Source organism: Coccinella septempunctata, chromosome 1, assembly GCF_907165205.1.
Source record: "Coccinella septempunctata chromosome 1, icCocSept1.1, whole genome shotgun sequence".
In the NCBI taxonomy this organism is placed as follows: domain Eukaryota; kingdom Metazoa; phylum Arthropoda; class Insecta; order Coleoptera; family Coccinellidae; genus Coccinella; species Coccinella septempunctata.
Genome location: NC_058189.1, coordinates 61,664,122 through 61,688,926, shown reverse-complemented (window position 1 = coordinate 61,688,926; position 24,805 = coordinate 61,664,122). Strand labels below are relative to the sequence as shown.

The 24,805-nt window shown below is 32.9% G+C and overlaps 3 protein-coding genes across 9 annotated transcripts in view; 1 reads left to right on the top strand and 2 right to left on the bottom strand.

Moving 5' to 3' along the window:
- LOC123309063 (protein tramtrack, alpha isoform) overlaps positions 1 to 24,805 on the top strand; it is a 592,303-nt gene that overhangs the window by 388,250 nt on the left and 179,248 nt on the right. The window lies entirely within an intron of this gene.
- Positions 1 to 24,805, bottom strand: part of LOC123309087 (longitudinals lacking protein, isoforms A/B/D/L) — a 286,345-nt gene that overhangs the window by 138,875 nt on the left and 122,665 nt on the right. The gene's annotated exons all lie outside the window — the stretch shown is intronic.
- On the bottom strand, positions 4,285 to 5,953 carry LOC123309178 (longitudinals lacking protein, isoforms A/B/D/L). The gene is made up of 2 exons (XM_044892154.1): positions 5,674 to 5,953; positions 4,285 to 5,535 (listed from the first exon to the last, which is right to left on the bottom strand). The coding sequence occupies exons 1-2, from the start codon at positions 5,750 to 5,752 to the stop codon at positions 5,327 to 5,329; spliced, it is 288 nt and encodes a 95-aa protein (XP_044748089.1). The 5' UTR covers positions 5,753 to 5,953; the 3' UTR covers positions 4,285 to 5,326.

Below are 24,805 nucleotides of genomic sequence, written 5' to 3'. Positions count from 1 at the left end.
TTCTTGTTCGCAACGTAATCATATATGATGATTTAACAGAATTTTTTTTGCGTCAGAGATATAATTCACGAGGCACAAAATCAATTTTCATGCAAGCGCTATTTCCAAACATGGAAAACTTTTGAGGACAGTACTTCCTGGTCCATAATTAGAAAAATATTCAAAGGTAAACAGTTTTTTGATAGGTGTAGATCAAGAAAAAGTGGTCCACACATCACACACTATATTTGAACAATCTACAAATTTACAAACATAGAAAAGCACTATTTCAAAAACATGCGTTTATCGTCAACGCTCATGTGGACTAGATAATGCGATTTCAAATGTCCCTTCTGTTTAAACCTCTTTGGACAGATCTCACAACAGAATTTGGGTTCTTGGTTGCATTCATGTCGTATATGCCTCCATAAGTTATTCTTGTATTTGTATTGCTTATTACATTGATGACAAGTATAAGATGTCGATGATCCTACAAAAGAAAAATATATATTCAATATCGCAAATTAGGTAATGTACATAAAACGCACTGTAATTCCTCGACATGAACATTTATAGTGCTTTTTCACAAAAAGTCATCAAGCATTCTTCCATTCACAAAATTGAAATCGAAAAAAAGCAATCACTAAGAAACACAAAAACAAGCTTTCGTTCAATACTGAATCTTTGAAAACAAAAATCAAAACAAATAATATCTACAAAATATGATTACAGAATCCTCACAGAAATATAGAAACTGTATATGATGCCAGTAAAAGAATAAACAAATTATATTTCAACAAAAAAAAACGTTCTGCTAACATTGGATATTGAGAAAACAAGTTGAGAGTTGCATCGAGAATGGAAACATTGCAAAATTTATTGGGCTATTTCCTGCCTGTCGATATATTCTACAAAAATTAGACAATTAATTTTCCATCATCAAGAATTTCACAAGAATAAAATGTATTGAAAAGAACCGTTATCACTCCACACAAAGGCATTTTCTCTTCTTATGTTATTTTATAAACCGATGTTTTTGATTAGTCTTAATGCACGATTTTTTCTAAAACACTATCATTTCACATTTTTCCATCCATATGAATCTTCGAATTGTTGATTCGCTTTTGATGACTTGCTAAAGAAAATATGTATTGTATAAATAAGATTTATTGAATCTCTGTAACACTAGAGACAGAAAAAAAAATATAAAAAAATTGTTACTCTCGTGAACATTCCTGCAAATCATAAAATAGATCATACGAAATAAATGATTCTCAAATCCAGGAGGCACAAAAATCAATACTGAAAAAACTATTCAATCAAGTGTATAGCATTATAGTAATTCGATGCCGCTTTATGTTTTTCAATTGATGCTTTCGTTTAAATTTCTTGGGGCACAAATCACAACCGAACTGCGATTTTTCATTGCCTGCACTCAAACTTCAAATGACGACTCAGGCTTCTATATAACTTGTAGGACTTTCGGCATTCAGGGCATGTGAAGCGTGCATCTGCAACAAAAAATTTTAGACCGAACACATAACTCATCTCAATGAGCCCCCTCAACTGCCAAATTGAAATTCCTAGTTCCTCATTAGTTTGTGGGCACTCATCTCGTGCATCTTTAAATTGAATTTATGAAAAAACTTCCTGGGGCAAAGCTGGCATGATATTTTCGGATTTTGCTGACATTCCAGTTTCTGATGTCTCGAGAGATTCCTTTTGTGCTTGTAAGTTTTATTGCATGATGTACAGGAGAATCTATCTGTAAAAAATGTGGAGTAAAGAGAAGAACACAAAATCACTTGACCGAAAGAAAATCTGGAGCTTTGTGAGCTCATATTCACTTTCATAATCAAGAACAATTACTCCTGGCAAAAATGAAAAATATGGGTCTACTAATTTTGACTCGAGAATCTGTGACAAAATTTTGACAGATTAATTTCGAGAAACATTGTATAGGGTGTCCCAAATTCCGGTCCAGTGAGGGAATCTCAGAAACTATTTATTTATTTATTTAGCGTATGGCTAAAGTTCTCATAACCTATTTGTCTTAGTTACAGATCTGAAACTTGAACCTTCTGCAGGCTTTAATACGTAGAATCTACTCACAGAAAATTTTCTTCAATTCAAAAATAACAAATTCAATAAATGTTTGCATTAAAAAAAAACAAAAGTTTGCCTAATAAATCGAAATATAGAACAGAAAAAAATTTGAAGCTGGTAAGTGGTTTCGGATCTGTAACTTCAAAGACAAAAAAGTTATGAGAACTTTTCGAAATTGTCAAAATCTAAATTTTTACTAATAACTCAAAAACGAAGATTCGTAGAAAGCTGTGGTTTTCACATAGTTTTGTGAAAATTTGGCCCAAGAATAATTTACGCAGACACCAATTTAAAAAATTTTCCACTATTTTTATTCGATCAAAAATATTTGGAAAAATATTTACTAATAACTCAAAAACAAAGATTCGTAGAAAGCTTTGGTTTTCACCATTCTTTGTTTCCCTGAAAAAGAGCTAGGAAATGTGTCACCGATTTTGTTTTAGCTATTCTGAGAGTCTTTCACTATACATCGAATTTGGGACACTCTCCACAGATTTGGTTAAGATTCATGAATATACAGTATCAAGTGCGAAATACTTAACTGTAGTTTCTGAAACTTGAGGTTCTTCAAAAAGAAAACATGGAGTAAATATATATTTTATTTATTTAATACTGTTTGGTTACAAAGGTACTAAATGGTAGCGAAAACGAACGACTTAAGACAAATTCACATGAGTTTCAGTTAGCTTAGCCCTATTATTCCGTCATATTGAAGATTCAGTGAAATTCTAGAGCTATACACACGAAAATTTGTCTTCAATTCAAATTCAAAATGGTAAAATTTTCCAATATGTCGTTTCCGAATAAAAAACGACAAAATAGGAACTACTCATCAGTGAATCACACAAGCTTTCTACTATTCAAAATACTTGAACGATACAAGATAGACGAGCTTCCTAAGCTCGCTGTGACTAGATAGTGTAGGGAAAGGCGATAAATATACTTATTTAGTAATTATAGAGGGAGATGCATATAAAAAAGCTTATCTGGCACATTTCCAATGAAAGGAACTGTCCAAGAATCAACGAGATAGCTCAATATTCATTTTAACGAGGAAAAATTCAAAAATGGAATTTCCTTGAATATAAATGAGAACTTCAAACCGATTTAATTTTTCAAGACCAGTAGACAAAATGATATTGTCACAAAATCAAATTCAACCCATTTCAAAGTTTGGAAATACTCCAGATGAACTGTTTTATGTGCTCCATCTGATTATCAATGAACTAATAATTTGTAATCTCATGATTTGTAAAGGCGGTTTCAATAAGAAAAGATTTGAATTGGCATCATTTTGACTGTCACGATGACACTTTAATTATGTAATGGCAGATTGACAGGTGACATATGTATGTTGGTTATTAGCATAGAACTATAAAGATAGTCATAGAATTATGTGGTTATTTGTATTATCTAAACATAAACTGTAATATTGCGCACTTGAAGTATATTGACATTGACACATATCTTTTCTGATCTGAATCTTGCACTCTTATTGAAACTTCCTTTTTATGTGCTATCACTGTTGTCCATACATTCGCAATGATTGAAAATAATCATCGAGGTTCATCATTTCCATTGAAAGCATGCGCGAATATTTTCTTTCCTTTCAACCGAAGGAAACGTTTTTGTGCATAAATATGCATTCGTTTCTGCAAGAACAACATGACAATATCACCCATGATTAATTGAAATTGAATTCCGTGCCAAAGAGGTTGAGATGCCTTCTGAGATGTGTTTTAAGGCTTGACTTGTGCTTGAATTTTCGAGCACACGCCTGACATGAGAGCTGTGGTTCCTTCTCACACTCGAGCATTATATGCCTATGAAGATTTCGCTGATACTTGTAGTGTTTCGAGCATTTTGCACAGACGAAATCACCAGGTCCTGAAATGAGTCTGTTGTAGATTAAATGGGGTTTCACATAATTTTGTGGGAATTTGGCCCAAGAATGATTCACGCAGAATTGAAAAAATTGTCCACAATTTTTATTCCACCAAAAATATTTGCAAAGCAAAAGATTTATTCCAAAATAACACCAACACTAGGAAATCCACGAATATTTCAGTTTGACCCCAGTTTGTGAGGTGAAAATAACCAACAAAAGTTGAACAATTACCTCCTGAAAAATAACTTCAGCATAGGTAAATGGCTCAGAAACATTTGGAATATTTTTTGGAGTTTTCGAATAAGAGACAATTCAGAGGTAGAATTTTATTGTTACCCTGAACATTATCGACTTCTCATGTGTTCAAAACTATAATTATTAATACTTAAACGAATACTTATAATGATGAACGTAACATTTTATAAAAAGACATTTAATTCAATGGTATCAACATGGAAGAAAATATATTCATTCGGAATTGTCAGATTTTGCGTTATCTTGAAGTAAAATACATAATTCAACAGAAAATGGAATAATATAGTATAATCGAGTAGAAACAAAAGCTTCAACATCAACTCACTTCCGGAAAAGGGGAGAAGTAAAAAAAAGTCTAAGAGAACAACGAAATTCTTACAGAAAACAGAAAGAAAAATTTTTATAAACAAGAGAAAACTATGGGGAAGAAATTGATGACAACTGATGTTAGGCACTGAATCCCATAGGACATTAAGCATAAAACGATATTAGCTGCACTATAACACCCTCAAAGGTATGGAAGGATGATATAAAAAGAACATTTCTATGCTATTCTATGAGAGTTGAAGGATAAATTCCAGAATTCGAAAAATTATCTGCTTATATATTGTCGTGTTGCTTAGTTCTCCATAAACGTGTTATTTATAGATCATCGCGGTAAATCAGCCTGTATATTTTTAACAGCCAGTTCAATCAAAAAATTCGGTGTTCCTTTAATTTTATTGTTTTTTATTAGTTCTACTGAAAATGGATACGAAAAAGAGATTAATTAATGAGACTTCAAAATTGATTATCAACCTGGCTGAATTAAAAAGTGGATGAGTAAATTAGTGCAAAGAAATCAAAAAAGAATAATAATTAAAAGCATCTTTTGTTTAAGCACTCTGTATAACTGAAATTGCTAAATAGCCTATGGCTAGGGAAAAAGCACACTAGGCATTATCATACAACTCTCATGTATCACGCTTGAAGGCGTCCTGTCAAAAATCATACTTTAATCTTGAAATAAAACAAAGTATTTCCTCGACAAGTATCATCACTTTCCCCATCGTTATATCCTGAAAAAGCCACCACCGAAAATTCCATCACTTCAATTAACTACTCGTTCAATTCACACTTATAATGAGGCATGTGTCGTGCAAAAAAGTGACTCTTAACACTACTCCTCTGTTTGGCCTTATAATTACAGCCCTCAATTGGACACATGAACGCTGGGGGTTTATCACATTCAAATTGTACATGGCGATGTAAGGAAGACTGATGTTTGTATATCCTATGGCATTTGTGACATTGGAATATCCTCTGACCTAAAAACGAAATTAGTCAGTATGATAAATCCAAGTTGATACACATATAGTTAATTGTTATTTCGAGAAGAAGAGCTAACTATACAAATTCATATCATTTACAGTTAGTATTTACATTAGTGAAACAAATACCTCTACCTTTTTGGTTAAGTACTCTCATTGAGTATTGAGAGTTTAATACTCTCAATACTGGTATTCTATGGATTGCCTCCTCCATTCTTCAGTTACTCAGGTACGTAAAAGAGTTTCAATAAGAGTAGTTACCTGAAAACGAGTTGGAAATATTCTCCAGGTAATAAGTGCTATTCAGTGAAGAGAAGTGTATACTTTCACTTTATTGATTTATGCTAAATGTGGATTTACTTGAATGTCGTGGAGACTTACAGCCGTTTTCAATAAACGTTTCAGTTACTGAAGATAGAAGAGCATCTGATTCATTTTTATTATCTACCTATAGGTGGGTTTTAGAATGCTTCGTCAGTGAAACGATATTAGCTTATAGAAAACGACCTTTAGTGGATTGTGAAGATTATATGGTAGAAGGGAATTGTCCTTCCTTTGGTAGGATGAGCGTCTACAGGGGGTCAAAAATATAGAAATTTTTTTTAAATGGACACACTCGTACGTGTCAGATTTTGATACTGATTATACTACACATGTTTCTATGAATCGCTCGCAACTGAATAACCATAGAATAATATTCAGCATTCGCAATTCTTCAGCTTTGGCATGTAGGCGCATGTGCCTTGATATCATCGTCCTTCATCTCGAAAACGGTTGAACATATGAAAAATTGCTCCGGATGAAAATTGTTGAGAATTTCATGATATACAATATTCATTGATAATTATTTGACGCCATCAACTGAAATTTTGTTGAGGTTCTCCTACAATGTCAGCATGATATTAGAATTTGTTGAAAAGCTATCAAAAATTTATTTTACAATGGTATTATATAAATAAGTTAAAAGTCTCTCGAGAAACGAATGTTGGGGTTTTTTTCTACCCCATGCAATTATACAGGGTGAGGGGTGAGTCTTTGACTCGTACAGATATTTCAACAGTGGCTTCTTGATGTCAAGAAAAACACTGTTTTTATTGAACATTTTTTCCGAATCAGCTCGGTTTAAAAAAAAAAATACAGGTTGAAAAACCATAAAAAATTTATTTTTAGTTCTACCTCACAAACGGTTTTATCGAATGAAATGAATTTCGGAATATAGTTTTTCATTGTTCAATGAATCTTTCTTGATATCACCCACGTCTTCCAGTATTATCTTTGTCACCATTACGTACCTTAAAAATACCAAAAATTCAAAGAACCCAACTCTTGAAACTAAGTTGGACCCTATCTAATGAATATTTGAACGTTTTGTAAAATAAAAGTATTCTTCATATTTTCTCGTATCATGCGCCGTTTTCGAGTAATTTGATGTTTGTTTTTCCAGGGGTGGCACAGTTGATTATGAAACCTTAAAATGGCTATATCTTTTTATCAGGGCCGAATCGGACGAGTACGATTCAAAGACTCACCCTGTATAGAGGAACATTGACAATCTGCATATTTCAATTCTGTCAGTTTTCTGGTTTCTAAGTTAAAAATTAAAAATTATTTTTGTGTTGTCATCTTTATGGAACTCTATCTCATATAGAATTCATATGAAAGACCCACACAATTTTTCAACAAGGAATCACCTTTTGAATTTTCCTGAATAGATTACGTTTTTGTTGTTGCTGAAATCTTTTATGGTTTGAACCAATAGAATGTACAAATGGATATAGATAAACGGTTATCGACAATACATTTATTCAACAATACATATCGATTTCAAAGGTGTACATTTTGGTAATGATCATGTTTTCTCTTCATATGTCTTTTCAAGTCGAACCTACGAGCTGTTGTATAAGTGCACAACTCACAAGAAAACTCACTGGTCCTTCCACATGAAAAATAAATATGTGCCTTTAACGATCTGATATTTTTGAAGAGTTTGCTGCAACGTTCGCATGTAACGGCATTGGTTTTCCACTCTGAAATCAACAAAATACAATTAATTGAGATAGAGTCCAATAAAACTAAATTCTATAATCACCTGGAAATGCTTTTCTATAGGGAAAAGTGTAACAAATTGTACAGCTCCACTCGATGAAAGCTAGTGAACTATGCTAGATCGTTGTTTGTAAGAATGTTTGGTATTATAATTGATGTTATGCTGTAACATTATTCTACTTCATGTATGTTATTCACAAAGTGCCTATGTCTAATTGGTTAATTGTCAATGGATGATATAATTGTGTTCATAATGATATTTTGTGTATTGAAGAAACCCTCTTTAATCGTCATCCTATGAATTTACAGTGTCAAATAAATGAATAAATATCGAGTATTTGCTTCTCAACAAACTGTTAAATTTTATATAGAAATAAAATTTCATTTCCATATATTGACAATGCTGACTCAACTATTATTGTAACAAATTTGTGTGCTCGATGGCAAATATGATATTAGGGAATATTGAATATAACTGGTAATTTGCAGTAATTTTTGACTGTTTACTCACAGATATTTACATGTTTTAGCTCCAACATCATTCACATTAAAAACTAATTTTCTGTCATAAACTCTTCAATACATCATTACGGATCAATGTACGAATTCTTTTTTCAAAAGCATAACGAGATAGACTTTTCGAAGATATATGGAATCAATATTCATAAACAAATATTTATTTATGCGTCTGTAGATTCGCGGTTTACTGAATGGCTCCTATCCAATTATGTTTGTAATTCTTTCTCGAATTCGCAGAATTCAATTTGATGCTTTCTGTAATAATGTTGTTTCAAATTATATCTTCTCTTAGAGGAATAATCACAGAGCCGACAAAAGTGATCTGGTTCTCTCCCACAGCCATTGTATTGGTGACATCTGAACGAACTTTGATTTTTGAACGTCTTCAGGCAAACTCCACATACTATTCCATCTGAAAAATGTTTTGTTATAATTAATTATGTTTTTCCATTCATACGATCTCCATGTCGATTACTTCAAAACAGTGCATAGATACACACAGGTTTTTCATCGGCTAGAAGTAGATGATTAGACCTAAATAGATATAACACTATAGGTAAATAGGTTATACGAAGTAGTGTAGGTTAGTAATTTTGCGTAAAACGCTTCGTGCTTCAATTTCTACTGTTTTATTATTGTTCTGTATTATTATCTTCAATCTCTGCCTCTGAAATTGATACGAAAAACCTGCTTAACTATAGATTTTACGAAAAAACAAATTCGTCACCAAAAAACCTCTTGGATAGGATCATAGTGCGGTGCGCCACTGGATTGCTGTCAAAAAATTGTCTCTATAATGTTTTTATTTCAACATGCTAGCACAAAAAGGTGATAACCAATGTAGAAATCGCCAAAATTTCAATTTTAGCCTATAATACGAAAACAAAAGATGGAGGAATGCAGTTGATCGCGCATATTCAGTTTCATAAAAAAAAAGTGATCCCAATGTGCCATTCATTTTCCTCCATCTGTAAAAAGTCGTAAGAATGAATAAAATGAATAAAAACGAAAAAATTCAGCTCTTCTTCGTGTACTTCTGTGAATATACAGGGTGAGTTTTTGATTCGTACAAATATTTTAACAATAGATTCTTGATGTCAAAAGAAACACTTTTCTTCTATACCACTTTTTCCGATTCGATCCTGATAAAAAGATATAGCCATTTTTCATAATGAGCTGTGCCACCCCTGGAAAAACAAAATTACCTTCAGAATAACTAGCTAAATCTATGATGATGACACTACACATGTGTGGATCTTTTAAGAAGAGTCAAAGTACCCAATTTTTCGAATTTCACAGATATTAATTTTATTAAATTTCTCGTAAACGTTCAACTATTCATTAGAATCCAACTTAGTTTCAACAGCCTGTATCTTTTAAACCGAGCCGATTCGAAAGAAATGGTAAACGAAAAAAGTGTTTCTTTTGACCTCCACTGTTAAAATATTTGTACGAGTCAAAGACTCGCCCTGTATGTTTTGCTTTTGTTGAACTCTTAAGGTTTTGGTCAATAGAATACAGAAAGGAATATAGATAAACAGTTAGTTGTAAACAATGCATTTATTCACCAATAATATGTGACAAATCTCCATAGTCAATGTCAATACATTTATTTGTAGGTAACTGTTCGATTGAATCCTTTAGCCGTCGTGTTTTCTCTTCATGTGTTTTTTCAAGTCGAACCTACGAGCTGTTGTATAAGAGCACAACTCACAAGAAAACTCACTGGTGCTGCCACAGGAAAAATAAATATGTGCCTTCAATGATCTGATATTTTTGAAGAGTTTATTGCAATATTGGCATCTAGCGGCATTGGTCCTCCACTCTGAAATCAACAAATTGTAATTTCATGAGGAATAGTCCAAGAAAAATTCTATGTTCACCTGTGGTTATTAAGAAACGTGTGTGACGAACTGTACAGCTCTATTCGATGAAAGCTGGTTGACTACAACAGTATCGAGTAGTGGCCACTTCTATTGAATGTGTTAGCTACATGACCCATATCACCTACAGACATTGAACTAATACCTACCTACCTAGATATCGATAATGATCTCATTCATTGTTCGAATTCACAGGTTTATTTGTAAAGAAATATGTTCAGAGATGGAAGCAATGGATTACGATATATTCTCATTTTTTTTTCGATATTTCTTTCCTTATTTTTTTTTCGACAAATTGTGAACAAAGTGTTACAATTTTTCTAAATTTCTTTCTCTTTTTTCCCATTTTCTAATAAATAACCACTGATTTGGAATATCATTGATTACAGTACCTACTGAAGGTATATTTATATAACGTCAGGAGTGATCCTTCACCGAAATCAACAGAAGATTTTTGACGCAGAGATGATATCTTTCACGGTGTAGTTGAAAAACAAGTTATGTACCTACCTATGATTAATTAATTTTTCTTTTGTTATCATCAAATCTGCGAATCCGTTTGATGGAGGCTGTATTATTTACCTTTTCTTTCTCGTTTTAGGCTCTGGCTTTTACTTTCAGATATATTTTCGAAATTGAGCGAAGAGAAAGAAATATTTAAATCAATGAAAAAGACTTCCAGTATAAAAAGCTTACGTCCAATTTCATAAACAAATTTGAAGTCCCTTTAAGCTTAAAGCTTCCTTTAGTGTCACTTTAAAGGGGTTAAAGGAGGCTTTAAAATCAAAGGGACCAGGTTTTTTTACTGAGGTTGTTCCCTAAGCTCTTGATCATACGCCGAATTGTATGGTACCTCGTGACACTTACCTCTGTTATAACTGATACATATGCTATATTGTTGGATAACTAAAAATGTATTGCTGATATTCAAGAGAATATATATTATTATGTATAGGTAACAAACTTCAGCATCAACTGGGAAAATTTATATATTTTTGCGCTTTTTGTCTTTCCATTAACCAGCTAAAATTAGGAGACAGCTACTATGTTCTGTAATTTGAAGAAATTATTGCTGTTTACTCACAGGTATCCAAATGTTTCAGCTCACACAGCATGAACATTAAAAAACAATTATCTGAAATAACATCTTTAATGCTTCCTCACAGAACCCAACGTACCAAAACATTATAACTTTTCCAATTACATACCGACATAGAATTTTCGAAAGTTTAAAAATATTCTTAATATTTTCTCTTCATAACCAATCACACAATTGGAATGTGAGTACGAGCGACATATCATTGCAAAGATTACTCTGAGTTCGTTCGAGCATGTATTTACAAACATCTATTGCTAACAATAATGTTAGTTACAATTTATACACGGTTGCCTGCTATTTTATTTAAATATTTTTCCTCCATTCTTAATTGAGAATCTTCAGCCATTGTGTTTCCTCTTCACATGCCTTTCCAAATCGTATTTACGAGTCGTCGAAGAAGAGCACCTCTCACAAGCATAACTGTTGGTTTTTCCACAGGAAAAATAAATATGTGTTCTACATGACCTGATATTCTTGAAGAATTTGTTACAATATATATTGGCATCTTACTGCACTCGTCGACTCTGTAATTAATTAATCATGATATTCGCGACATAACCATGTATTTTCATTGATGACCTTTGGAAGAAAGACAATAAAAAAAAATTGAGAAAAAATGAGACAGATTAGGAATAGAGGTAATTTTTTTGGAATAATGCAGCGATAACCCTAAATCTAGCTCAATTTTTATCTAATTTCGCGATTTCAATAGAAAAATAAAAAAGTGATTAAATCATCAATTAGCACTACAACAGGAACAATATCACACTTTGCAATTTTCGTAACGGAGCAATTTTGAGACACGGGTAACTCATACATCCAGTCTGAAGAAAAATTCGAGCGAATTCAAGCATAACACATAACACATTTAAACCGAAGTATTTCCCAAGAAAATCGAATAAGGCGGACAGCAGCATTTTTCCGATAGTATTGTGATTTAATATAGCTCAGAAAAACAGCTGTGTTCGAAATAAAAGAGATAATAGAAATAAAAAACAAACGTAGCACGTATGCTATTCGTCAAAGAAAAAAAATTATTTATACAAAATTTATTCCAAAAATATGGAAATTGGCACAATAATTATCACCAAGCATCATATAGGTAGGCACATATTTGAATTCCGAAGAATTCAGGTCAGAATGACAAAGACAAACAAAATAGGAATAAAATTCACAAAAAAACGTATCCTTTAACGTAGAATGACATAGTCATATCAATAAGAAACAGATTCATATATCAAACAAAAATGTGATGAATTAAAAAAAAACTTTTGTTCTTTATGTAATTCTAACGAATGTGTATAAAAATATTCTTTATATATTCTCTTCATAACCAATCACACAATTGGAATGTGAGTAAGAGCGACATATCATTGCAAAGATTACTCTGAGTTCGATAGAGCATGTATTGACAAACTTCTATTGCTAACAATAATGTTAGTGACAATTTATACAGGGTTGCCAGCTATTTCATTTAAATATTTTTCCTCCATTCTTAATTGAGAATCTTCAGCCATTGTGTTTCCTCTTCACATGCCTTTCCAAATCGTATTTACGAGACGTCGAATAAGAGCACATCTCACAAGCATGACTGCTGGTTTTTCCACAGGAAAAATAAATATGTGTTCTACATGACCTGATATTCTTGAAGAATTTGTTACAATATTGGCATCTAACTGCACTCGTCGACTCTGTAATTAATAAATCATGATATTCGCGACATAACCATGTATTTTCATTGATGACCTTTGGCAGAAAGACAATCAAGTTGAGTTTTATGCAGGGAATAAAGAAACATGCAACTTCACCACAAAAGTGTAAACTGTTCTAGAGAAAATTGACTTCTACCCTCAAAATATGACATTTAATGATATGTAGGTAATTAACAATATAATTTTATTCAATGGAAGATATTTCTGGTGTTAAAAATTCCTGTAAAAACGATAAAAGTAATAAAATGAATGAGATATACATATAAAATTGAATGGAGATGGGAAAAGTGAGTTCTTGATTTCAAGAATCAATGCTTTTGTTTACTTACGTACCATAAGTTTCATCTGTATCATAAGCCAACCCTAATTAATAGTTTGCTAATTTTTATGAATTCGAAATATCATAGACGTAAACAGCATTAATAAAAGTACGAAGAAAACAACAATCAGGCTTTACAATTTATTATTTATTTCGTTTTGACAAAGTTAGGCAGAACGCACACAAATGAAATTTCAGTCGAGAAGGAAAATTTTGTGAGTAAAATGTAATGTACAAAATATATATCTTCGGTATTCAGTTTTTTGTAGAAAAAATTCGGGATGGAAAATTATTATTTTAAATTTTAACTACCACTTCACACATGAAACGAAATCAAAATTCCAGACTTTTTCTACAAAACAGTAGATACCCAAGATAATTTTGATGCTTACTTTCTACTCACACGGTATATTTTCAATCCTCCAACTTGGAGCTGCTCACAGAGCTTTGAGATGATGCGATTAGGAGATGAATAAAAAAAAAACAAGGAACATTATTGTACAGAGATATTCCTCAGTACTTTCGGGATTTCAAAAGTTAGATTTTCTCCGCAGTTTCCGAAGAATTAATTGACATTTTGTGTCGATGGCGAATGTGCTTTTTCAAGTCGTATCTTCGTCTAGTAGAATAGTTGCAAGAAGGACAAAAGAAAGCTCTTGTAGTCCCACAATCGTAATATATATGGCTTCGGTAGGTAGCCACATTTTTGAACACTTTCTGACATTTTTCACACTCGACACAATTGGCTCTCCACTCTGAAATCGAAAATATGTTCTCAGTCAGAAATGGGAAATATGTATTTTATCCTCTTATGAACATAACCACAAAAAGTTGAAACGAAAAAATTCACGAACTACAATATTCACCAATACGACATTTTGAATCGTATTAAATGAATTGACAGTATTGGAAAATACGTTGGAAATAAGTTTCAAGACGTCTATATCTTTTCAATCTTTGAACCCAAAGAATGTTTGTGTTTGGAATTATTGTTCAAATCAAGGGGAACTTGTTCTTCCTGAAATAATCTGGAATCCCTGGGAGCTTTTATGGCACTCAACCTTTTCGGAAATGTCATTTATAATACACACAATAAATCTATTCCATGAAGTTGTTCACTAATCCTCCAAAATTTCAAAACTGGAATGTAATTAAAAAGGCACCTGGTTGTAAAAGCACCGAGAGTCAAGACACAATACAATACAATATGGTAGAGGCAGTAAATGCTTTTTGTTCGTTGTTGGGGATAAACCGTTTGCTTCGAACAGAGAATGCAAATATGACAGAGCCAAACTTTCCCTTCAGGGTCATATTTTCAACCGCATTCTAGGTAGTTATTTTTCCATTGCAAACCAGTAACATTTTCGTCAACGACAGCTGAATCGATACTTCTACTGGGACTGGAAAAGTTTCTAGAATATTGGTCAAAATTGCATGAAAAAAAATATGAATGAACGTCGACATCGTGAAAGAGGGAAACATTTTGTCGAACAAACATTCTACCAAATGTTACACTAAAGGAATAAAGATTGCTAACTAAATCCTTCCTGGAAACAATAATGAAATCATACCACATTTATTGAGAAAAATAAAACGATAAATAATATGATAATTATACAGGGCAAAAACTTAAATTGTTAAGAAAGTTCTAATGCCTGTGAATAATACATTGAGGAAAAATTAACTGCATGCAATTCAATAAGTTATCGCTCTACAGTTTGCCCGAAAGACAATGCAATTTTTCTAAAATTTAAAAAACGTCAATGAGTAATTTTTTTGAATGATCTTCATTTTTAAGGAAAATTTTTATTTTTCAAATGTTTCCATGAAAATGAATACTAGGGTATTGACCTGACAAAAAAGTTCAGGGCATGCCATTTGAAAAAAAATGGTCTTATTGCCATTTATTTAAGATCATTTTCGGAAGACAAAAATTGTCAGTTCCATTAGAAGAAAGGGCTTTTAATATTTCTTGGGTTTATATGGCCGATACTTGAAGATAATCCATAATTGAACTTAAAACATAGGTAAAATAGTGGGTGAAGCTAAAAAGTTTACCTTCACTTGCTTTAAAAACTCATTTTGAGAAAATCGTGTAATCTGTTTTAAATATGATATTTCGTCTGCATCACCATGCAAACCACGAAAAAAAGGCAGTGCCACTTCATCTCCAAATGAAAAAAAAAATTGAGAAAAAATGAGACAGATTAGGAATAGAGATAATTTTTTTTGGAATTATGCAGCGATAACCATAAATCTAGCTCAATTTTTCTCTAATTTTCGCGATTTCAGTAGAAAAATAAAAAAGTGATTAAAACACCAATTAGCACTAAAACAGGAACAGTATCACACCTTGCAATTTTCCTAACGGAGCAATTTTGAGACACGGGTAACTCATACATCCAGTCTGAAGAAAAATTCGAGGGAATTCACGCATAACACATTTAAACCGAAGTATTTCACAAGAAAATCGAATAAGGCGGACAGCAGTATTTTTCCGTTAGTATTGTGATTTAATATATGTAGCTCAAAAAAACAGCTGTGCTCGAAATAAAAAGAGATAACAGAAATAAAAAACAAACGTTGCACGTATGCTATTCGTCAAAGAAAAAAAATTATTTATACAAAATTTATTCCAAAAATATGGAAATTGGCACAATAATTATCACCAATCATCATATAGGCACATATTTGAATTCCGAAGAATTCAGGTCAGAATGACAAAGACAAACAAAATAGGAATAAAATTCACAAAAAAACGTATCCTTTAACGTAGAATAACATAGTCATATCAATAAGAAACAGATTCATATATCAAACAAAAATGTGATGAATTAAAAAAAAAACTTTTGTTCTTTATGTAATTCTAACGAATGTGTATAAAAATATGTTTGATTTGAATTATATGGCATGACATCAACAGATTGAAAAATTCTGTTCGATGTCTATATCACCAAAGAGTTGATACTCTTTGATATCACAATTTCATAAAATCACAACCGGGGTGCACTCTAGCCAAATGTCTCCGCATATGCATTTTCTGCTTTGCTCTATATTGGCAGTATCTACAGGCGAATTGAGGAAGTTTACCACATTCCCATTTTTCGTGATTTCTCAGGGAACTTTTCAATTTATATGTTCTAGGGCAGTCTTTGCATTGATATGGAGTAATAGCATCGGGATTTTCGACCTTCTTTGGAGTGAGCGATTTTGTAGCCTCTCTAGTGGTATGTGCAGGAACTTTTTTGGTCCCATTAACCGGCTTCAGTATTCCAGATTTAGCGCGTATGTTCAATAACGAAAAAAAGTACCTTTTTTCCTCAGTTAGATCTCCCATATTCGAAGGCCCGGGTTCTGAAATCAAAAAAAGTTAGAGAATGAAAATGCTGAGAAAGGTGATCGGTATAGAACATTTGTTACTACAATATTCAATCTACCTCTATTTCTCCTAAACCATGCGGGAAATGGGGAAAATCAAAACACCAGATTTTAATCAAAAATAATTTATCCTTTCAGAGAAAATTTCTACAATTCCAGAAAACGTAATCAAATATCGACCCAAATTATATAAATAAATGCATGTTCAACCTCCCAAACAATCAATTAATACTCAAAAGAAGTTTATCACTCGGGAGCATTTCAGTTTGTAATGCCGCATCAAATTTTTTTTTTCGTAATACGTTCTCCCACATAAACAACGATATTCACCACGTCCTCTAGGTCTCCTTGTATTCATACCTGAAAAACATTCGTGTCAAATATTATGAAGAATAGCGAGACTTCACAGATGATGAGAGAAGGTACAAGGTACAAGAAATTCGTACATAGATATAACACATAAAAATAACGAAAATAATACACACATGGAGATAAATTCTCAATTTTGCGAACACCATCCAAAAATTCAGAATATAATGTGAAAATAGAGAAAGAAAAATGGGAAAAATTTGGGTGGCTGTAGCTTGCCCAAATTTTTCCTGCAAACCAGTATGTACAAAATTCGCAAAAAATGCGAAAAAACATAAGCAAATCTCAAAATATATAAAATAAGATCCTTGTTGCGACCATGTTCTTTACTCACGAACTTGTACAATATTTTCTTCAAGTCCTCAGGGAACACAAAAATGTCACACACAAACTGCACTGACTCGAGTGAAAATTCGTTTACTTGTGAGCTAACAGCTTCCACCACCACAATCTTATGCCCGGTAACACAATATTGTACCTGAGTGTCTCACGAATAATTGCTACGCAGTCTCCAAAAAGGTTGAACTTCTTGAGAAAAGCATAAATGTATGACCTCATCGCCAACGTTGCCAAGATTATGAATACAAGAACTAACGATTTTCTTTCCATTTATTCAACCTATTTCATGGTAGATGTCACCGTCACTATTGGATACGGAGAACGGATTATGAAATTCTTCTGAAAATTTGGGTACCTAGTAGGTTTACGCTTCTTAACTATCTACCTTAAATATTTTCAATTTTGCGACGTTGCCGCTTATCCGAAAGTTGAAATTTTGAAAACAGGTCACTGGATGCTGGGAATGAGTTTTGTGTAGATGTGATATACGGGATGTTCCAAAATTCTTCGTCTTGTCACTCGGTACAAACACGGGAATAACTACCTACCCTTCATGTGATATTTCGTTAGATAACGATGTTTGTTTCGGAAGTCAAATTTTTATTGAGAGTTTTTAGACTGCCTTGCTTATTTTATCTTACTTAAATTCCGAAACCATGAGGTTTTCCCATAGGAACATGATACATCGTTAGATGCGTATTTTGATTTTCTCCGAAATCATCACATGAAAAACTTCGAAAAAAGCAAGTTTTTGCTGTTTTTGTATCGAGTGACAAGACGAAGAATTTCAAAACGCCCTGTATATCACAAACCGAGTTTTTCTACACGAAACTCATTCTCAGCATCTGAGTGAGCAATTTTCGAAATCTGAGCTTCCTAAAATATGAAATGTCTTTTTTATGGCAACTTCATCGGATCCATGTTTTTGCCAATTTTTTGCGTAAAGCCTGTGATATCTCCGAAATTATCCGGAATAGAGGATAGAGAAGCGAAAAAATTATAATGAATAGGGTCTCCCATTGAAAATAACGAAGTTTTCAGTATTTTTGGTATAAGCAGCAACGTCGCAACACTGCAAAACGTAAACCCTAGTACTAAAACTTTCAGAACAACTTAAGATCCGTACTTCGTAAACCTCTAATAGGCCACACACCATGGGACAGTCGGTATGTACATATAAGTTTAAATTATAACAAAGTAACAAAATATAATACAAAATATTGCATAAATAAGTATTTTATTGAACATCTGGAAAAAAGTCAGTTTGTATCATGAGTCACATACGAAACATTCTTTATGTCTCTCATATGATAAGACAGACTATGTCTTCTTTCAAGATGCCCTTTCATACAAGTTTTCCTTTTTGCTTTATAGCTGCATCCTTCCACTGGACACAGAAAAGCAGGGATTTTGCCACATTCGTATTTTGTGTGATTGAATCTGGAACTGGCGTATTGGTAGACTTTCGGACAATTGGGACAAGGAAAGCCACCATCTCTACCTGTAAAAAGTTTTCTCATTAATAACTAAAGAAATCTAGAAAAGCCTGTACCGGATACCAATCCTTAAAACCAATACTTTATACATGTTATTAAATTGTACTCGGATTTCAATTGGTTTCGCTGTATTAGTTAACTCAATATTTTACCTTTAATAAACCGTATTCCCTGGAAGGGTATGTTTCTGACATCAAAAGCTAGAAATTGTAAGTTGAACTAGATGTAAATGTAGTTGCAAAATTATTTTCGAACTTAAATTTACACTAAAATTTTTGAACTTGAAACAGATTATACGATTTCCACAAATAGAGTGTTTAAACCACGTCACTGTATATACAGATCTAACTGACACTAGGCTAATTTTTAAGGAATTTTGGTTGAAAACAACGCTGACATAAGCAGAAGACTCCAACATAAGCCAACATTCAATATCATAAATCGAAGCTCAATTAATTTTCATATCTTTAGCTGTCTTCGAAATACTTCAACCTCAATCATTTCAAATTAAAATGAAAAAAAAAAATCAGATCTCTACGGGCCTCGAACCCGCAATTAGCATAATCGCAGTTAGAGCTCTAACCATTAAGCTTCAGCCATAAGGCATGTGTTCTAATGTTCCGAGGTACAAAATTTGAATTTTTCTCCCAGAACCCCCATTTTTCCGAATGTGCTATCCATAAGCTTCCTCTGAATTTTTCGGATATCCTGAATCGTTATATTTTTCCAGCAGTATTTCTGATAATTCGGAAGAACGGACCAATATTGATAATATCTTTTTATTGTTTGTTTTGTTCTAACCTTCAAAATTGACAATTTTCAAAAAATAATATTATGTTTATTGAATAGGTGTTTTTTAAGGTGTTCTCTTCTTTTGCCTCGGTAACCACAATGTTTGGCATGACAGATAAAAGCTGGCTCCACACCGCATTCACGATTGACATGCCTTTTAAATGCGTCATGACTTGTAAACCTTGACTGACATTTATCACAGCCATAGGATCCTGAAATTCGAACAGTCAATTTCTGATTATCAATCATGTCCAACTTTAAAACATGACTATGAAAAACACATGCACGGTAAATGGCAAGATAGCTGCCTGAATCTTTTTTTTTTCACCAAAATACGACAAACTTATTTCCGAATGGCCAAACTGAATTTGGGAGGAAGAGTTCAGAAGCTCTTTTATTATGTGCACGGCTACTTAGACCCACCCGACTAAGTAGGTACGACAAATAAGCCTGCTACTAAGCAGATCTTGGAAATTCCAATACCCAATCGGATTATTTTATATATTTTTATTACTAGTAACAGCGGCTTGAAGAATAGTAGAAGTATCGATGATAAGACCTCCTTGTGTCACTCATCAGTCATGTGTTTCATAATTATAGGTTATGTCTATGGTTATTCTTCATCATAAACCTAATATCAATCAATTCGATGTTTGGTTTATGTTCTCTGTCAAAATTCATTTTCAACGCTGTCAAAGTTCAAACCATCGACATAAAGAATGGACTGAAGTGTCTGCTCTAGAAAGAGAGGAAGCTATGATGAGGCCAATACTTGTCTTTTTTCTATGGACATAGACGTGACTGTGAACGAATTAAAATTCTAGAAAAAGACAACAACTGGCCACATGTTCGGTAGTCTCTTTCATATTTTTCTGCCATTTTACTGTAGAGCCGAATAGGGAATGCTCAGGGGTAGTTCACAGTACTTCCAATATTTCCGATGACTACTGACCTGGTCGTTTCGGTTCTATGTTATTCGAATGCGGCCTGTAACACCAGCACATTGAACTCTAAAAGAACTGGAATGGCATCTCGATGCAGGCAAACTGAGGAAGACTGAAAGGGAAGATGTAGAACAATCTATCTCTCTCTGCGCTCTGTCAATTGGTTTATAACGATGTAAACAAAAACAACCCGGGGCGTTGAAGTGAGACGACTGCTGCGTCCGACGGCTGATGCGGTTATTCGATTGGTTGCCTAACCATTAGAAAGAGATGGGTTGCTCTACATCTTCCGTCTCAGTTGGACATACTTCGTCATATTTCGGTACCTAAGAGGCCCTTCCAGTTCTTTTAGAGTTCAATGCCAATGCACCAGCACTATCGGAGCTCGCTGTCTATGTCTATATTCTAAATAAATACATAATGGTTAGTTGTGCATCTGGTAGATTTACTAAACACAAAAACAAGCGGATGAGGTTAGGGACATTTCACAGGTAAGTAGTTTACATGATGAATTAATTACTTCATTTATAAATATATTACAATACGGAAACAGGAGTCGGCCATATGCAAGCAACTTTCGGATCCTTAATTACACGTCTTGTGCCACCTACTGTTATTCTATACTCGAATATTTCTTCATATAATTTGGGCTTTTTTGGTGATTTGGAAACAAAACAAATGATAACGTGTCAAGGTTAATAATTAAAAATATTGAAACTTCACATAGAGTTGATGTAAAACCTTTGTACTATCACAGAACACTTATGTGACGAAACCATAAATGTAAGAACAAAAGAAGAAAAATGTATCAAATAAAGTCAAAACTTTCCTCGAAAAAACAATATAAATTTTATATCATCACTTTGAGTTGATAGCAAGCGGCTTTTTCAAGGATTGTTAAATGATTGAGGATACCGACAGACACAAATATATAGAGTATAAAAAATACGTTTTTATTGTGTTTTGTCGAGTATTTACAGGATTGGCAAGTGTATCTGAACTCGTCCATTCAATTATTGTGGTCCAGTTACTTCGTATAGAGATTCTTAGAAAGAAATATCCATATTGAAAGATTATTTCAAGGGAAGCACCTAATCAAAAAAAAGGTGCAAATTTTAGACAAATGTTTGTTTCTTTCAATACAGTGCGGAGTTAATCAACTGTAAATATTACTCGGAGAGGTCTTTATTCTTTTTTAAATGGCAATCTCATTTTTTTATGACCAAACATCAAATTATCATTCCTTGTCGATTAAAAGGTATTTAACAATCATTAACTAATTCCATACCTAAGGAATCTGTTTCAACTCGGTGAAATAATTTAGGCAGTTTAAAAGTGGTATGTCAAGAGGTATTTGTTTATCATTGTTTGTCAAACAAGAGAGTCTCATAAAATTAAGTGAAGATAATAGCATCGTATCAAGCGAAAATTAGCAAGGATATTCATTTGTTTGTCGTTTTGTGAAAAACAATGTTTGTTGAAAAGTCGCACAAAATGCAAAACTTAAAAAAATTTTGATGAAGATTGGCTACAGAGATAGAACAAGAGAACAGACTGAAGTTTTGTGTAACTTTGGGACTGACTGTATTTCCACACATCAAAAATAGAGCAATTTAAAATACTAATCGACCTATCCGAGGATATTTGGGTATTAATCGATTTAAAACAACAATTAAAGAAAAGGAAAATTGCTGATGAATGTGACGATACTGTTTAAATTTTATATCTGCGATAGGTCAATCGAACTTTTGAGGCTCGTATCGCTTCTATGACTGAAAAAATAACTAAAAAGAAGAGGAAACTGTTTCGTGACTTCAATAATCTACAGATTCATACAACAAGTTACATTAGAATTTCATGTAATGATACGAAAGTTCAAAGACTCAAGAAAAAAAAGAATAAAATTAGTCAACATCATAAAAGATATTTGGCGATAAAGAAAAAAACATTTTTCAAATTGGCTTTTATTGGAAACGCCATAAAATCTTTCATTGAAAAATCAAGAAACAATTCATAGTAACAGTTTGCATTAAGTATAGAAAAATAAATCGTACAGTGTACAAATTTAAAATCTGATGATTCATTTAAATTCTAACAACTCACAAATGTCCCTCAGCACTACGAACCCTTACCCAAGATCTCTGTTTTTGCCTGTTATTCTGAAACCAGACCTTAATCCTAGTTTCGGGCACATTGATGATTCTTGACACTTCCGCAATTGCCTGCTTCGTTGGGTAAGGCTGAGTTATGTAAAGTTTTCTCAACACATCTAATTGCACTTTAGTGAACTTATTTCTTGTGCGAAAAACTGAAAAAAAGGACAATTAGTAAGTGGATCCGTAAACTGAATCAGATAGGTATATAACTATTGACTTCAGATGGAGATGAGATCATAAGATATAATTTTGGGCACAAAATTGTATGAGATTCAATGAAAAAAGATTTGGTAATCGAAATGAAACTCGAAAAAATTTCATAATCAATTTTCATACATCTCAAAACCGAAGATTTACATAAAAAAACTGTCGAATTGATATCAAAGCTAAAAAGTCCATTTTTCCTGATAACTAATACCTATAAAAACGACAGGGTTATTTGTGGACTCCTAAATTTGAACTTTCCGATCGCCAGCCATTTTTTTCTATTTCAGCCTAATTTTACTGAAATTTTTGGGATAATCGAATTTGTCCACGAGAGGTGATAAATCAACTCATATTTCACTTTTAATTAATTCGAATTTATGCCTGATAACAATCCCAAAATAAACAGAATGACACACACAAGATTTCAACCATAAATTTATATTTTGTTCAGTAAAATAATTCCTTCAAAATAACATCGTCTTGTTTGTTGCATTCCTCAAGTATATCACGCCGATATAATAATTAAATATATCAATTCGAATTTATTGATGGCCAGCAAATCTCAGCTTCAGTCTAATTTTAAACAATTTCATTTTCTCTACTTCTGCGTCGTCTGTTTTGAAACCAGATCCGGAGTCTGTCTTGAGTAACACCTAAAGTTTTCGATAGATAGGCAGCATCAAGTTTTGAAAGATAAGGTCGAGATTCGTAAAAATTCTTCATTGTTTGAATTTGATAATCCGAATAAATGAACCTTTTTCGACCACCTGAAAGAAAAAAAAACAATTTTGTATCTTTCCTGTATGTACATGATCAAAAACGAACCGACCTCAACTTGTCACAACCACAATGTTCCTATTGAAACCACACGGAATAGACAGCAAATCAAACAACAACAGTTTCAAAACACAATTATGGCTATTACATTCCAGAAAAATAATCATCTGCTGGCTATTGAAGTATTGTAGTAAAGCTCTGAAACCTACGACATACCGAAGCAGTAGAAGAAAACTAGGCTTCTCCTGATTTAGGGCCAATTTCACCAAATGGTATTTTACTCCGCTCAACTTAAACTCAGATTGAAAATCAGACGAACTGTTTCTAACATTGATATCTGCTTCATTTATGAAATGAAGTAAAGAGAGTAAAGAAACGACAAAACACAGAGACACTCACTCTCACATCGCGCCTGCTTGCTAGCCTCGGCTACGCCTCGACTTTCAATTTACAGGATCGACAATTATAGACAGCTTTTCGTTCTTGGTACATAAATAACCATTGTGAGAATGAGATAAGCATTGGTAAATAAACCTTGTATCAAATTTTTCTTAGGTACAATGAAAATTATACCTAATTTCTCACTTCAACTTTTCGAATGATCCTCCATATGATGGAGGATTTGGAGAAAATCATATCTTCTAGCTATTTTTTCAAACGACTATAGTCCGCAGCAGCGTCCATTAAGATTTCATGCTCCATTAACATTTAAAACAGTCATATTCGGAAGGAATAAAGGAGGATTGAAATTTTAATGGGGCATTGAATTTTAATGGACCGTCCTGGGCTATAGTGTCACTTCTGGCACTCATAATATAATCAAAATTGATTTTTCTGCCTCAACCCAAGTTTGAATAATCCGATGGAATTGAAACGAATGGTATATAAATGACTACCAAACTATCACCCTTAACAGCTCTGTATTTCAATAAATTATAACATTTAAACCAAACTTATAATTGTAAATAACTTCCACCTACGATCCGCTTTATAGAAATACGTAGTAGGTACATCTTTGGCTTGTACATATCTTTCAACAGTAGATCTTTAAGTTCTTTCGACTAAGCGTGAAGGTATTAAAAAATCTGTTGCAGATTAATGCTTCCAACATCAGATTTCTGGTTTATCGAAGCAATCAGTATAAATTATGAATTTATACTTTCAGGAACATTAAGGGATTCTTATAACAATAATATGCAAATATGTTTGTAACATTTAGCGATTCTTACAT

Coding starts and splice junctions, on each gene's coding strand:
- LOC123309178 (XM_044892154.1), bottom strand. CDS start 5,752: ATGGAGGAGGCAATCCATAGAATACCAGTATTGAGAGTATTAAACTCT. Junction 5,536..5,673: donor GAGAGTACTTAACCAAAAAG/GTAGAGGTATTT, acceptor TTTCGTTTTTAG/GTCAGAGGATATTCCAATGT.